Source organism: Taurulus bubalis (genome assembly GCF_910589615.1).
Source record: "Taurulus bubalis genome assembly, chromosome: 15".
Taxonomy (NCBI): Eukaryota; Metazoa; Chordata; class Actinopteri; order Perciformes; family Cottidae; genus Taurulus; species Taurulus bubalis.
Window position 1 is genome coordinate 20,907,387 of NC_136603.1, and position 14,978 is coordinate 20,922,364.

The 14,978-nt window shown below is 41.5% G+C and overlaps 1 protein-coding gene across 3 annotated transcripts in view; it reads right to left on the bottom strand.

Annotated features, from left to right (window-relative positions):
• The window catches only part of usp9 (ubiquitin specific peptidase 9), a gene marked incomplete at its 5' end in the record, with an annotated part of 33,439 nt that overhangs the window by 17,730 nt on the left and 731 nt on the right, over window positions 1-14,978 (bottom strand). For 2 of the 3 annotated variants that reach the window (XM_079231423.1, XM_079231422.1), the window contains 15 exons: window positions 1,228-1,456; window positions 1,561-1,674; window positions 2,106-2,193; window positions 2,310-2,443; window positions 5,836-5,972; window positions 6,073-6,279; window positions 6,405-6,509; window positions 7,579-7,731; window positions 7,820-7,955; window positions 8,148-8,399; window positions 8,496-8,611; window positions 9,747-9,965; window positions 11,749-11,861; window positions 12,900-12,979; window positions 13,159-13,304. In XM_079231423.1, the coding sequence (XP_079087549.1) occupies window positions 1,228-1,456; window positions 1,561-1,674; window positions 2,106-2,193; window positions 2,310-2,443; window positions 5,836-5,972; window positions 6,073-6,279; window positions 6,405-6,509; window positions 7,579-7,731; window positions 7,820-7,955; window positions 8,148-8,399; window positions 8,496-8,611; window positions 9,747-9,965; window positions 11,749-11,861; window positions 12,900-12,979; window positions 13,159-13,304 (2,229 nt within the window). Of the gene's footprint in view, window positions 1-1,227; window positions 1,457-1,560; window positions 1,675-2,105; window positions 2,197-2,309; window positions 2,444-5,835; window positions 5,973-6,072; window positions 6,280-6,404; window positions 6,510-7,578; window positions 7,732-7,819; window positions 7,956-8,147; window positions 8,400-8,495; window positions 8,612-9,746; window positions 9,966-11,748; window positions 11,862-12,899; window positions 12,980-13,158; window positions 13,305-14,978 lie in introns of all 3 variants that reach the window. The other variant, XM_079231424.1, reaches the window with a different exon arrangement.

Below are 14,978 nucleotides of genomic sequence, written 5' to 3' on the forward strand. Positions count from 1 at the left end.
ATTTTTCAACAACATCTCGAAAATTAATTTTGAGTCAGTGTAAAAACTTGTTTTGCTTTGTCATAGTCATCTACAGTGGTTCTTTGCAAAACAAACATTTCAAAAGATTAGGAAATAAAATATTGCATTCATATTTATAGAAACTGATCGGGTAGTGCTAGGAAGTTAAACAGGTCCTACTTCCCTCTCTAATATCTGTATACTGCTGTGAAAAAATCTCTTTCAAACAACTGTAACAAAAAAGATTATATTTGAACACAACATTAGGATATACCATAATGTGGCTCAATGGAACATCCCTACTTTAGCCGTTAGCTCCGGTGCTGCCAACGGTACTCGCTCTTCTCCAGAAGATTTCGCTACAACACCACGCTCCATTACATGACTAGGCAAGGTGCAATGTACCAGGGCTGCTGTTTTATCGCTTGCAAGAGAAACCTAACCTCGCAGAAACGGCCCAGGTGGTAAGAGAGGGTCTCAAAAGCACGAGCACAGTGCCCATCATGCATTGTGTCCACTGTCAACTCCTCTTTTTGTTGATGCCATTCCTACCTCAAGGCTACAAGGACAAGTGTACAGTAGTGACACCCTGCGGAGCATCTTTTGCTCCATCAAAGCTTAAGTTATGTCAGAGCAGAGAGTGCAAGTGTAATGTGAGCCCAACCAATGAGTTACATTTATTCATTACAATCCAGGCACCAATAGATCACGGAAGAGTCTTTGAGATTAAGTGCATCATCACCCAGTTCCACCTGAGTCATGTGCAACAAACCGATCAGATGCATGAAGTAACGTAGCAATTACAAATGTTTTGAGAGCCAGCGAGACGGTATATTAGGTGAAATATGTATTCTCGGTCTTCAAGCATTTTCTTACGTCAAAAAGTGATTCTGCTGACTGAATCGGGTTTGGTCTCAGCAGGCCACACACTGCAACTGGTCATGCAGTCAGAATAAATCCTACACATCTCTCCGATGCGTTTCCCAAAAACAGTGCATTGCTGCTCTTCTCTGTGATACACACAAACTTAAAAATGATCCAACCAGAAGCTTCTAAAATCAGACGGCCAGGATTTAGGCGGTGCTCAAGGTGACTAAACCAAGATCTCTTTTCAGTTTTGAATGTTTTCTTAAAGTTAATAAAAGGTGTATATAGCATAAAAAGAAAGCCTCCCTCCCCAATAAACACACTGTGTGTGTGTGTGCCCATTGCATCGTTTCTCCTCACCCTCCAGAGGTAGTCCAAGCCTATTAGTTCCAGGTCATCCATCATGTAGGCCCTGCGCTTTGCCACCAGCTTGCCCTCCCTGCAGTTGACAGCCTTGAAAAACCTTTCGAAGCATTTCATGCCATTCTCCGTCAGCAGGGACGGGTCCAACTGCAGAACGTTGTTCTCAAAGAAGTCCTTATTGATGTCTGGGTCCAGGTCTGGTTCATCACCCATCAGTTTGGAGTACCTGTTGGAGGGCAGGGGAGCAAAACAATTGTATTCAAACCACATGCTTTCTGCCTTTAAAAGATGCAAGGAATTAAGTTCAGGCGAGAAGAAATCCTACTGTACCATTTGAAGCAGGCCTCGCGGTCGCAAAGAAACACTGCGTTCTCAGCCAGACACTTCCATATCTGCTTGGCCTGAGGGGCACACAGCCACAGCTGACCGTCTTTTAGTAGGAACCTGGCAAAAAGACAAAACCAACAGGAAAATCAATAGCAGACACTGGTGGCCAGAAGGTTAAAGAAATATGCTTGTGAAGGTAATTTAGTTCCTCCAAGACTGGATTTATAACTGCTGGTGGGGTGAAGTCACTGGGTACCACTTGCTCCTCCCTAATTACCCACAGTTGTCCTTGAACAAGGTACTTCAAATGAAGTGGCTCAGTAGCTAGAAGACACAACTGTGGATGCAACGTGTAGCTGTTACAAAATGGACTATGACAGCATTTGTAGCAATGCAGCTGATCCGAGCCAACACACGAGATATCGGATCCTGATTTAACTCAAAGTCAAGCCGTGCTTTAAGACCGAATGTGATTGATAATTAAGGGTTTTATATCCTTCCATTCGTAGTTGTACGCTCAGCTCTTACTAAAATGTGAGATATGGTACCTCAGGAAGTTGAGTCGTTCCTGTACTTCCTGCACGTGGCTGTAGCGGCTTCCTGGTCTGACCGTCTGAGGGTCAAACTCAGCCTGTTCTTCTGTGAAAGCACACACACGACCAGTCAGACTGCAGACAGGGCACATCCCCGACCCAATTGCTGTACCACCCGAAGCGGGGTGCCGTTTCTGCCCCCCAGCCCCGACAGCGTACCTTTGGAGAACTGCCTCATGGTCTCCATGTAGGCCGAGAGGTTCTCGGCCACCAGGGTGACCAGAGCGTGGTTATGCTGCAGCTGGTTGATCAGGTCGTGGCGGTAAAACGCATGAGGACTTCTCTGAGTTTGACTAAGGAGAGAGCAGCAGGAGGGGGGGAGGTTGTCAGGGGGAACAAAAAACAAAAAACTGAAATTTGCTGAGGAAGCAAAGGAGGACTAAAAAACAAAGTGAGAATGAAGCTGACATACACAATTTCTGATAATAATAAAATAATAAATAAACATAGCATGACTGATTTCTCATTTGTTTTTTATCAGGGACATTAAGAAAGCAGCGTTTGGTGTATTTGTGCGTGTGCGTGTGTGTGTGTGTGTCATAGAATAACCAGCAGAAGAAGTGATATCATTAAAGGCTATTTCCTGCCTTGATTTCCACATAAAATGATTTTCTTTGGCTTGAAAACAAAACTCAAAAACCAGATGAGCTTAAACTATATGATGATGTTTTGATAGCCACATGGGAATCTGCTGTACATTAAAATCGGTTTGAATTACCAATGCCAAACAATAAAAAACTAAAAGAATTGGCAAAGATGTATTACAATTCTTGAGTTACATTCAGATTCAGCAGGAGCTGGATTATGCAGAATAGTGCTACCTGCTTTTTAAAAACCCATTGTGGTGCTTCTACATTTCTCGACTCATACTATTATTATACGTTTGAGTGGGTTCAAGGCATGAAATACCCCTGATACTTTTGCCTCGAGTGATTTGTGCTGAAAAGAGCTGGCATCAGGAAGAATGGGGCTCCATCTCAAAGGACCTTTCATTTAGTTGTGCAACGGTCTTGATTAAAATGACTATTCTGTGCATGCACTATGGCTTGTGTTCAGAACTGACAAACTGCACAGGAACTCCCTCAAAGTGCCTCTGTAATTATGCAGTAATTATGCACATCCGATAAGACTTATCCCAAAAGTGTCTGCGTTTTAGAAATGATGGTAACGTCGTCTCATACTAATGTTTGGACTTGGCTCGCATTCAGAAACCACACTGCGACTTGATCTGACCTGAAGATGCATTTAATATAAACTATAGTATCTCAGGCTATTTGTTTATTTATTATATTGAATAAACATTAAAATGGTAATAACTGTCATTATGATTATTATTAATTAATATCCAATATTAGGAAGGGCCTATTGTATTTTATAATATATGATTGTGACTAAATCTTTTAGTCTTATTGTCCTGTTAATGACACCAGTGTGATCATTCTAGAATTTAGAGGGAGAGCCGCTTGCATGACTTTTCAGGAGAGTTACATTTTGGAAATTCCTCTTCAGAATATCCTGATATCGTCTCAGTGACACTGAGGAGGTCTGCTACTATTTTGAGGTAAAATTGGCCAGCAGAAACAGGACGTTACTCAATGGCACCAAGTTGGTGCTCTCTAATTTGCAAGTTGGAAATTGATTGTTTGACTAATTATTCACACAATTGAAATTATCTTTAGGTGTGTAAGCAATATTTTAAATATAATATTAAATAATTTGTTTGAATTACTTGTGTATATTAATTTAATTAATATTGACAGGCCGACTGACTGACCTAGTGAATTAATGGCAAATTTCCTATTGCTTTTATTTATTTTATTGGGTCGCTTTTATTTAGACTTTTTTTTGTCAGTGCTCTTACCATAATGCCTACTATATACACACACACGTAGCTCAACTCTAATTTGACTGTCATTTTGTTTAAGTAGAGCCTGGCATATTTCATTACCGTTTCAGTTTTCAACAGGTGTGAACTTGTGACTACAGCTTTTGGTCCAATTGATCAATGTTTGAGGCCTCAAAGGTCAAGTGCAACAAAGAATGTGATGGATGAGCGTCTGGGTTGCCAAGGTTTCCCCGTCCCAAAAAAAAGGATCTGCAGCTTATTGCTTCGCGATCAGAATACTAGCATCTTGTCTGTTGCTCGACTGAACTACACATGTGCAGGACTTTGAACAGGAGATAAGATGAGGCGTCAGTCATTTGAGATGAAACCCAAGAGAGAATTGCATAAGCGGATTCATGTCAGAGATTTACATTTTATATAGTGAATATATCATAAACATGTTCAAAGAGAAAGTCAGACTTGACGTGAAACAGAAATAGGTAGAACCCTGGAATTAGCACTCAACTTACCCCACTAAGTTCGTTTGTATGTTAATTGGCATTTTCTTTCTGAAAAACAACAGGCATGTATACTACATGTTTTCTACATTGACTAGAAAAAAGCACTACTTCAAATCAAAAAGAATTTGCGAGTAATGCTAAACAATATGACTTCATATCATTCTTACAATTCTTTCACAAATGTTTCACATGCTAATGTTAAACTAATGTTAAGGCACTGCTTATGTTTCTATAAATCTCTACAGCTCCCTGGCAACATGATTGACTGACAGAACAAATTTGGAATGAAGCTAAACCTACGCCTCTCTTCAGCAGGTATAGCAAATAGGCCCTTTTTCATTGGACACATTTTGACATGTCACCGAAGGAGAAGAGCACAGGTGCATCTATTTTTGGGGTCCTGGTAACACATTCGTTTTAAAAAAAAAAGAAAAAAACTGGGTTTTCCCAGTACTACCAGTCAAAATGTCCGCAGTGAAAAAAAGGTCTATGATTAAAAAAAGAAAAAACATGTAAACACAAACTATCTTTTAATATCTACAAGCTAGCTACGAGACTAGACAGATAACTAGCTTGTCGGCTAGAGACAGAAATGGCATTTTGACTGGATGGATGTGTGATTCGGCACGGGCTTGGAGGAGTTTAAGTTGGACCTGAGTCTATAGACAGTCTCTGTTTAGCTGCAGTTGCTGAGTTAACTTTGTTGCAGTATAACAAAGCAAATTAAGGAAGTCTTAATTCAATGTAATGAATAGAAAAGTGTGCATCCCTTTGTCCACTATTCCTAACTAAAAAAAGTTGCCAAATATCTGTAATGCTTGATTTAAAGCGCCACACACAGACACAGTAGGACGTAGGATGTTTTAAGAACATACTGAACAGTGAAAACGTGACGTTGGGAGCTTGATTTGTCTGGGGGAGAGATATTCAATAGAAGAGAAGAAAAAAAGTCATATATTGTGTGTGCGTCGCCCAGCCACTGGTCAGCACTGATGGTTAATTCGTGCACCGTGATGAGTTGCAGAGGACAATCGTGATGTTATCGTGCAATGATGTGACACTAAACTGCAGGTCCACTTGCTCTCTTGGGCGCCAAGCGAAAGAGTTCGACATGCCTGGGGTCTTGTGCAAATGTGATTAAAATGCCAGCTGGCCAAAATTAAGTGAATGTGAAGGTCACGGGTCTTGTCGCTTTCCTAGTGGGTGTTCATGCATTATGTGCAAAATACAGATTAATAATTCAGAATAAAGCACTCTAAGACTACGTTAGATAAACACTTCAAACCTGCCGACATCAGAATCGTCCTGTACACGTTCCTGTAGTGTAAAGATCACTTACCTAAGGTTTTGAGGGGCTTCTCCAAAGAGGCTACAGATTTCTCTGATTTGCTTCAGGGCAGGGATCACCCATTTGTCATTGGTTCGTAGCTCCTCTATGAAGCGATCTATCCACTGAACCTTCTGTGTGTCTCGGTCCTGTGGGTGAAAATGAAAACATGGTCAGCATTTTTGCCTCAGGCAAGTCCTTTATCTGGTATTTTTGCATTTAACTTTGAACAAATTCACCAACATGCACCTGTGAGCAACTGTAATCTAATATTTTGATGTGAGCACTAAGCGCCTGGTCCATGATGTCTACAGGCACGTCGTCGCTGTGCGCCAGGTTCCACAGCAGGTTGAGGACCTTGTGGGCCATCACCCCGTCCTTGTCGTCCTCAGCCAAGCGCCGGATGAGTTCCAGCAGTTTTTCCCGCTGCTTCTTGCTGGCATTGGTCCAGCTTGCCTGCACAAGAGGAACCACCAAGTCCAGGGGTTAAGGTGACGCGTGCACCGCTACGTTGTTGCGATATTGTGAAACAAAACTTTTTTGTGATCCGTGATTAAGTTATTTATCTGACGCTTACTCACCTTGAAACAGTCAAAAAGGTGATCGAGCTGCTCAGGCGAGAAGTCCCACGCCAGCTTGGCCAGGAGGTCGTGGACGTTCTTCACGATGGCCTCGTGCTTACCAGCCTGCGGATACAAGAACACGACTGTTGGCTTCACAAAAACACTTCCAACATTCCCCAGACGTCTCGGCAGCGTCAGGGATACGCTGTTAGTTGCAATGTCAATTTGACAATGCTTGTGTTGTGAGAGTGACCCGTGATTCGTAGCACAGTTGTTTTTTTGAAAACTCAAATCCCAGAAACTCCTTTTAGTACAGACAACTTTACTGTGAGATGCTTCCATACCAAAGTGGAATTCATCTCTTCAGACGACTTCCTTTCTCTCTGTGCACAAATCCTTCCTCTGCTTTCACTCTAGGTGTGACCAGAGCCAAGTGTGTGTGTGTGTGTGTGTGTGTGTGTGTGTGTGTGTGTGTGGTGTGATAGCGCCACGGTGGCTCAACTGGTAGTTATTGTCGGTATCACAAACGCTAGTGATAGCAGCCCAGTGACTGGTATAAACTGATTTTTTTTTTTGAAGTGGACGTCGAGGACCATTTCCAGTCTAAAAACATAGCAGGGCAAGAAAAACGTGACTGAAGGGAACGTGACCAGACAACCCACCTGGATCTTCCAACAGGTGCTCACGTGGAAATCCCCAAACATGCAATAGGAACTAACTAAATATCTTGACGCTCTTCATTTAGCATTCCCCCAAAAAAGTACAGCAACATTCAGTTTGCTTGTACAGTGCAGCACAAAACAGACCCACGCACTGTTAAGTTACAGCCGTTTGTGTTTGCAGTAACTCGCAGCTCGTTGGCTGTTTGTAACTGCCGATGATTGACTGCGGACTCATCGTTTGTTACTCTTAGCCTGCAGGTGATAACACCGCCGAGTGCTTCGCCCCTGCTCTGTGTACCTTTTGAAATTGGGCATCAACATCATGTTTACACGCGTATTATCAAAGATGTATTGATTTAATAAATACAACCTACATTACAGCAGTGGTCGTTGCCGCCCCACCTGGCGGAGATCTGCACTCGACTGAGTGCACCTTTATAGTTACTGAATCTTTTGGTTCCGTCCCATTATAGACTAATCAATTAATTATAAGATTAATACTTAAAAAATAAAAGTGTGTTGCAGTGTACCTGTGCAGCCCAGATGTTGTCCAGATCCTGCATTGTAAGAGCTTTTTCTTTGATAACGAAGCGGAGGATCTTTTCCAGTTTCTCTACGTACTGCGGCTGGTGCAAACTGTCCCTCAGCACAATGGACAGGATGTGGTTCTGCTGGATCCACTCCTGACGCAGGACAAGAGAGGTGCATTTTAGAGGGAGGGAGAAATATATATATTTTACGCACAGCACAAAAGTCGAGAGCTGAGCTTACCGCCATGCGCTCCGCAGTCAGCCACTCCTCCTCTTCAGGGTTATGCCGATGAGTGTAGTAGGACACACTGGAGATCACCTTGTTGACTTCATTTAGTGCATTCATTTTGCCGTTAAAAGAAGAAATTTGCAATAACCTGGAGATGAAAATGGAGAGTTAATTTAATTAAACATCAAATCATAAAGGTGTTTAATGATGACTGCACTAGAATGTTAACAAAACACTGACTAATAATATGAACCAACATTAAATTTCTTGGTCTGATAACTCAAAGATAAATAAAATCAATCAATCAATCAATAAAAAGGCATGATCTTTCGGTACTCACCTAAGAATCATTTTTAATCTAAAAATCTCTAAATTCTTCACGGTCTCCTCCTGCCCCGGTACACGAGAAGCCAGATTCTTCAGAGACTTGATTATCATGGACAGTGCGTCGTTTTTGGCTTCATTCTTGGCCTCTTTCTTCAGCTCCTCGTCGGTGAGGTTCTCTAGAAACTGGGGAACCATCTCGATGACTGGAAGGAAGTACTTCTTTACCGTGTGCAATGTGAGGAACTCGTAACACTGGCCAAAAGGCCTGTAAACGCAGGGAGAAACAAAACCAGGATCAGCATTGTACGGACGACACAGAACGCTGTTGCAGAATATTGCTCTCGGGGAACAGCAGCCTCACTTGATAAGTGCAGCGATGATCTGGACGTTCAGTGCTTGGCCGCTCATGAAGCGATCGTGCAACATTTGAAACCCGTTTAACGTGCCAAATTTGTTTATTAAGTCCACCAACCAGCCCTGTGAAAACAAACAAACGTCACATTGAGACATTTTTTCGAAACACTTCCCCAGACTTTTTATTTTTCGTGCAGGATATTCCACCTTAGAATCAGGCATTCACCACCAAAAGACATGCAAACGCATATGTTTCTTGTAGAACAGCCAATAGGAACGCACCTTACTCTGAAAGGATCCGTGATTGGCCAAAGTCGACCGTCACAGGCTCGACATTCTAATGACTAAAGCCAGGCGGCGGTGCAGAAGTCTTCTCTAAAGAGGTTCTCTAAGACCACTCTACTTACAATATGCTGACAGGGTATCATGTCATTTTCAACCAAATGATGCAAAAAACTAAAACTGCCTGCCCCAGCTTTAACTTTCTCAACAAAATTAAACACATTTTTTGTTTAATTTTTTCTTCACATGACCAAATAATTCCAAGCTTGCAAAACATTATTTGTGTGCATTATTTTTTCATTTGAGAAATAAACTAGGGGGAACCACAAACAGCTTCACCTGACAAGAAATACAACCATTTTTTGCTTTGTAGCCAATAAATACTTTTAAGCAAAAAAGAAAAGTGACTTAATAGTCCCAGCGGTACCCTAAGTAGCCCTGGGCCGCCTGCCAACAGAGGCAGACAGGCAACAGGGCTGCAGTGCTGTTCATACTGACCCTGTGCCCACGCTGCATTCATCACTTTTTACTACAAAATCCTATTCTCCGGTGTATCTCTTTCTCTTTAATGCAACCTGCTTTCTGACACAAGCACACAAGTGTCCGATGGACTGCGAGTTACATCTCTTTCTCCGTCACTCCACTCCACGAGGACCCCGAGGGTGAGACTAAAATGCGCCTCTATGGATTTTTGTGTTTCGGGAGGAGAGACAGGAAGAAGAACACGGGCCGTTTCTGGTTTCATTTGATAAAAGCCCAAACATTTATTACATGACATATAAATGTGTGAAGTAACATCATGCACAATCTACACTGTAAAAAAAGGCGTGTTGTAAACGATCACCTGATCACACAATACAGGGCACAAAGATCGGTTTTAATAACAAGGATGAAAGAGCCTACGATGAGCCTCATTAAACTGGTCAGACATATATTAAAAAAGGAGCACAATTTTCACGTTTGGTTTGCGATTCACCTTAGGAGAGCGCGGGTCCGGTGGTCGGGCGAAGAGCTCGTCATCGGCCAGCTGTGCTCCAGCGGGGACGGTCTCAGAGGGCCGTGTGCCGTTGTAGATGTGGAACTTGCAGTGAGGGTTGGTGGCCATGGCCAGTAGCTCCAGTAGAGGGAACCAGTCCTGAGAGAGCTTGGCCACACACAGCTCCACCAACCGGTGTGTGTTATTGATGATACACCTCTGTGAGACATGGGTTGTAAGGTAGATACAAAATAAAATGGTGACGTTAACAACCAGACTATGAGAGACAGAACAAAAACATGAGTGGGCGAGGAAGAGAATTTCAAAACCAACTGGGGAAAAGTCCTTTCTCGGAAATGCTGCGATCCGCGTCTGGTTTCAGAACATCAACCTTGCATTCTGACCTTAAAATCCTGCGTTTCCCACGCATTGCTTGGGTCGTCCCAAGTATATTCTGACTCATTACTACACTAAAGTCCAGAAATACAGATTGACGACATGTCATTTGCGGTAAAGACCCCAGACCCACCTCACCTGCTCACCGTGTCAATTTAACAGAATTGTAGAACCACTTTCTTGACACGACTCCAAAGATTGAACTACATTAATTTCAACCTCAACGGCTGCACTATTCCCAAAATGATGCACTCTTAATGTAGTCTTTCATCTCCTGGATCTACTCTTTTGCATCAGAGGCCCGGTATGTTGAAAACAGATGAGGAAAGGATGTATAATGCATTTTTAAGATTTGAACAAAAGATATTTGTCAGAGTTTATAATGAATGTTTTTCGCACAAATTAAAAGTAAAGAGGTCAGTCATATGCCATGGCCTAAAACATACAATTACATAAGAGCCAAATAAGAATATATTTTAATTTACAAGGTGTATCTAATTCAACAATGTGGGTCACTTCAAATGAATGTGCTTCTACTTTGTGTTTTAGTTTATAAAAACGAAATGTTTTCACAGATACCTTAACATTAATACACTTTACTTGGAAATATGAGAAACCCTATATTATTCATGGCTTCTGCCCGGTTACCCTGCAGTCAGGCGAGCCTTGATAGAGCAGCTGCCACAGACTTAACCCCTAAAATAGACAACCTGTCAAGTTGGTTGTTTTACACAGACTTTGGTGCAATTACTGGCTTGATGTTTGAAACTTCAGATTTACACATTAAAAAAAATAAAAAATACTATGAAGTGAGCCTGCATTAATAAAATGAAAATCTAAAGCCCCTTCTGCACAGTGTCCATCAGATTCACAGATCTCAAGGAGCCAGATACCAGTAATCAATATGGGACTGGCTCATCAAAGCATTCCAGAGAAGCTTTCAGACATCAGTAAAGTAGTGTCGTTTACGAGCATCTGGTTGCATCTTTAACAATTGCTGGGGATCAAAAAAAAATAAGTTTCTTGTGTAACGTACAACTTAATTCAAAGGGTGACGGTAGAAAAACTGTCAGTTTTACTGGTTTATCATGAAAAGGTATCCAGAGATCAATCTCCTTCATACAACACAACAGTGAACCTTGGCTATTTTCTAACAAACAGTTCATTGACGGATCGCTGCTGGCGTTGCCTCTTTCTCTCGGCTCTAAGAAAACTAAACGGATGACTCAATTTGCAGGCAAGCACCTGGTCTGAGCATTGCATGCATCCAATGGCATGAGGACAAAGATGGCAAAGAATCACCAAAAGCTAAGCTGACAATAACACTGACTTTTGTCAAACCAACACCCTCGATCCCTCCCATAATCAACCAGTACAAAGTAGTAGTCTGCTCTGTGGGAACTGAGAGTGGGGTCAAATTGCATAGATGCTTATCCGTTACCACTTAAATTCAGCTTTTACATGAGTTAGAAACAAGCAGCCATATTTTCTTTCATTAAAAACTGAAGAATTGTTTATTTTATTTGAAAACAGTATATATATATATATATATATATATATATAATTATTTTTTTATCAAAAATATAAAGCAACAGCGAAAACTCACATGAATCTCAAACTTCCAGCCACTGACTGCCTCGTCCGTCAGGATCTTTGTGAAGGAGATGGTCAGACCATCTCGGAAAAATCTCTGACAAGCCTCACACTTCACATCCAGTCCTGCAACGGGAAACACATCTCTCATAAAACACTGGACCATTCATATCAAATGTGCTGCAAAGTGAAATGAGAGGCACTCATGAACATGACGAGCATGATGGCGGTGCACGGACAAATGCGTTGGGAAAAGCTTCAGTTAGCAAAGTGGCGATTCTGTTGTGGTGTAAAAACTGGGGCAGCTTTTTGAGCCCCGTTCAAACAGAACGACAACGATTAATCAATCAGTTATCAATTATTTAATTAATTGGTAACAATTTTGAGTATTATTTTTCCAGTAGACTCAAGATACTCAGGTATTTTTATATTGTTACTAGATGTTTGCTCCTATATTAATGTTCAGAATGTTAAATAGAGCTCCATTAAACGTGATTATTTTCTAGTTTGAGTAAACTGAGTTTCTTTAAATTGTGGAAGAAGAAAAAATGAGAAGAAATTTAAGGACATCATCTTGACCTTTGGGAAACACTGGTCAACATGTTTCACCATTTCCTGACATTTTATAGACCGAACAACAAACAAATGAATTATACGCCGACTCCACGTTGACAAAATGTAGACCCGCATTCAAATGTGCTGCTTTCTCGGTTTCATTTTAACTGAAATCTTTGGGTTTCAGACAGATTAATATATAAAGAAATACGTAGAGAGAAGAAAAATGACAGACAATGAATCATCAACCATATTTATAATCTACCAATCGTTTCCCAAGAGATTTATCAAGCACAAGGGGTAAAACATTGGTTTGATATAATTGTACATTACATATCTGTGTCTGATGTGTTACTCTTACTAGTTGGATCCAAATGGTGAAAGAGATTTTAGAGATTCTATTAAAATTAATCAAATGACTGAAAACGTATTCAACAGATTAATTGAAAATGAAAGTAATCAGAGTAGTGGCCCCATTCTCTACAATTAAATTGACTTTGAAATGATTAATAATCTGTACTGCATGATTAGTCTTGAAAAGCAATGACTGGGATGCAAATGCGACAAAGCGTCTCTATAAACACAAAAGAACACGGTGTATATTCCTACCTTTTTTACTCAGGTCAATAGCAGCTTCCAAGAGGACTTCTAACTCTCCTTTTGGCAAAACTGGAACGACCCAACGAGGCCTGGAGGGTAAAGGAAACATGAATCAACAAAGGCATACTAAGTCCATGGGAAGACACGAGTAGAGGCATGGCGCACCACATTGAGCTGCATTTAAACAATATTTGAACTTGAATCAAATTTGCGTTAGTCACAAATTTTGAGGAAGCGGCCTCTGTGTGTGTCCCATGTGAGCGAGTACCTGTTGATCATATCATCCAGCTTGGCTAGGTCAGTGTGAGGGAAAGCGGGCTCCTCCTCCTCCAGCTGAGGGGGCCCATCGCCCTGGCCCTGCTCATCCGGTGGGCTCACTGGAGAGTTCTCATTAGATGAGTTTGGAGATGATGTCTAGAAAAAAAGTAATCACACAATCAGAATCAAGCAATGCCTGTTGATCTCTGTAGATGTTATCGCATAAACAAAATCGGTCAATCACACTAGGTATCAAAAACAAATTCCAAGAATTAGTCGCATGGTTAAGGACACTAAATCCTTCAGAGCTCTTCCACAGATATGAAGCTGCTGTGCATCCTCTTTGCAACATTGTCGGAAAAATATTAACATCTGGAAACGTAATCTAGCTGAAACAACTCTAAAATGTAATTCAAGTAGAGTAATACATTCCCAACTGCCTTGTTTAGTACATGTATAGAAGTCTATGGCGGTGGGAGAGGAGGCCCAATCAGCTGTTATGTCCATTACACACCAAATACTAAGAAACAACTTTGTTGCCGTTTGTTTCTTTCCTCTTGTGGGGTGAATCATTCCAAGTTTGGCTCAAGTATGGCGATGAGTAACAGCCAAGTTGTTACAAAATTATTTATGATAATATATTTATTCAATTCATACATCTTGTTGACATTTTGTTGTATTTATTGTGATAGTATGACGACGAAAAGGAAACACAGAGAGGTGATGACAGGTTGCGGATGTCATGGGAACAGGGCATGTGCATTCAACCAGTCAACCAGCAGGATGCCTCCTGGCAATCTGTTTTGATTTTGTGTCTGTTAACATATACATGTTATTCCACAAATAAATATGAGAGCAGCAAGCATCCTTTAGGGCGAGAAGAAACTCTGAAACAGCGCCATCGCTTTTCAAGGTGTATTTAAATATCCCTTGCCCGTGAGCTCAACGACACTCGCGGTTGTGTCATTAACTGAAACAGCAGGCTGCCGTTTATCTCATTTGCGCGCTCGTCTGGCCACTCGCTAACAAGGCTGTGCAATTTGTAATGTTTTAATGGGGGAACAATGGGTCATTTTTCATCACCGGTGTATCGAAACAAACAAAGGATCAGAAATGGACCCGGCTCTATGTAGCTGATACCAATCCATCCATCAAGAAAAAAAGAAATGGGCCCAACCCACAATGCACCTGTCCGCCTCACCACATCTCTTGAAGAATTATTGGGCTTTTACTAAATACCGTGTTTTCCCATAAATTAATCCAAATCTGCGGCGAAACAGGAAGACAACCGCAAAACTCTGTTCTGTCATTTTTGGTTGAAAGATCCCCAAAGCCAGAGTGGAACTTAAATTGCTGTTACACACACCGGTTTCTATAGGGCCGTAAACCAATGGAGAGGTAAGGCCCAATTCTGGCATGGGATAGGGTTTCTATTGTCATGGGCCTCTAAGTGTACATGCATGTGGGCATAAAGAAGCAGGTGTTTCTCCTGAAAGGCCTTTAAACAAAGCCATTCAAGTCATTATGCTGGTAGTATTTGGTACACAGAGCAATGCTTTTTTCATTCTGATCTAACCCAGAAGAAACAACAAAAACCTGTAGACCAACATGGATGTGTTAAAGGTACAAATGTGTTAGTATGTGGGTGTATCGGTGTTACGGTGATGTCAAACAAACTTCTTTTTTTAAGGAAAGAATGTTTGAGAAAACAAAAAGGCAGCAATGTGCATCCACGAATGTGCATTTCAGCATCGGTGTGACCGTTCCCGTCTTTATCGCTTTCCTAATGCCAACGAGTGTGTACGAACATCGGCGGCGGCAGCGCAAGCA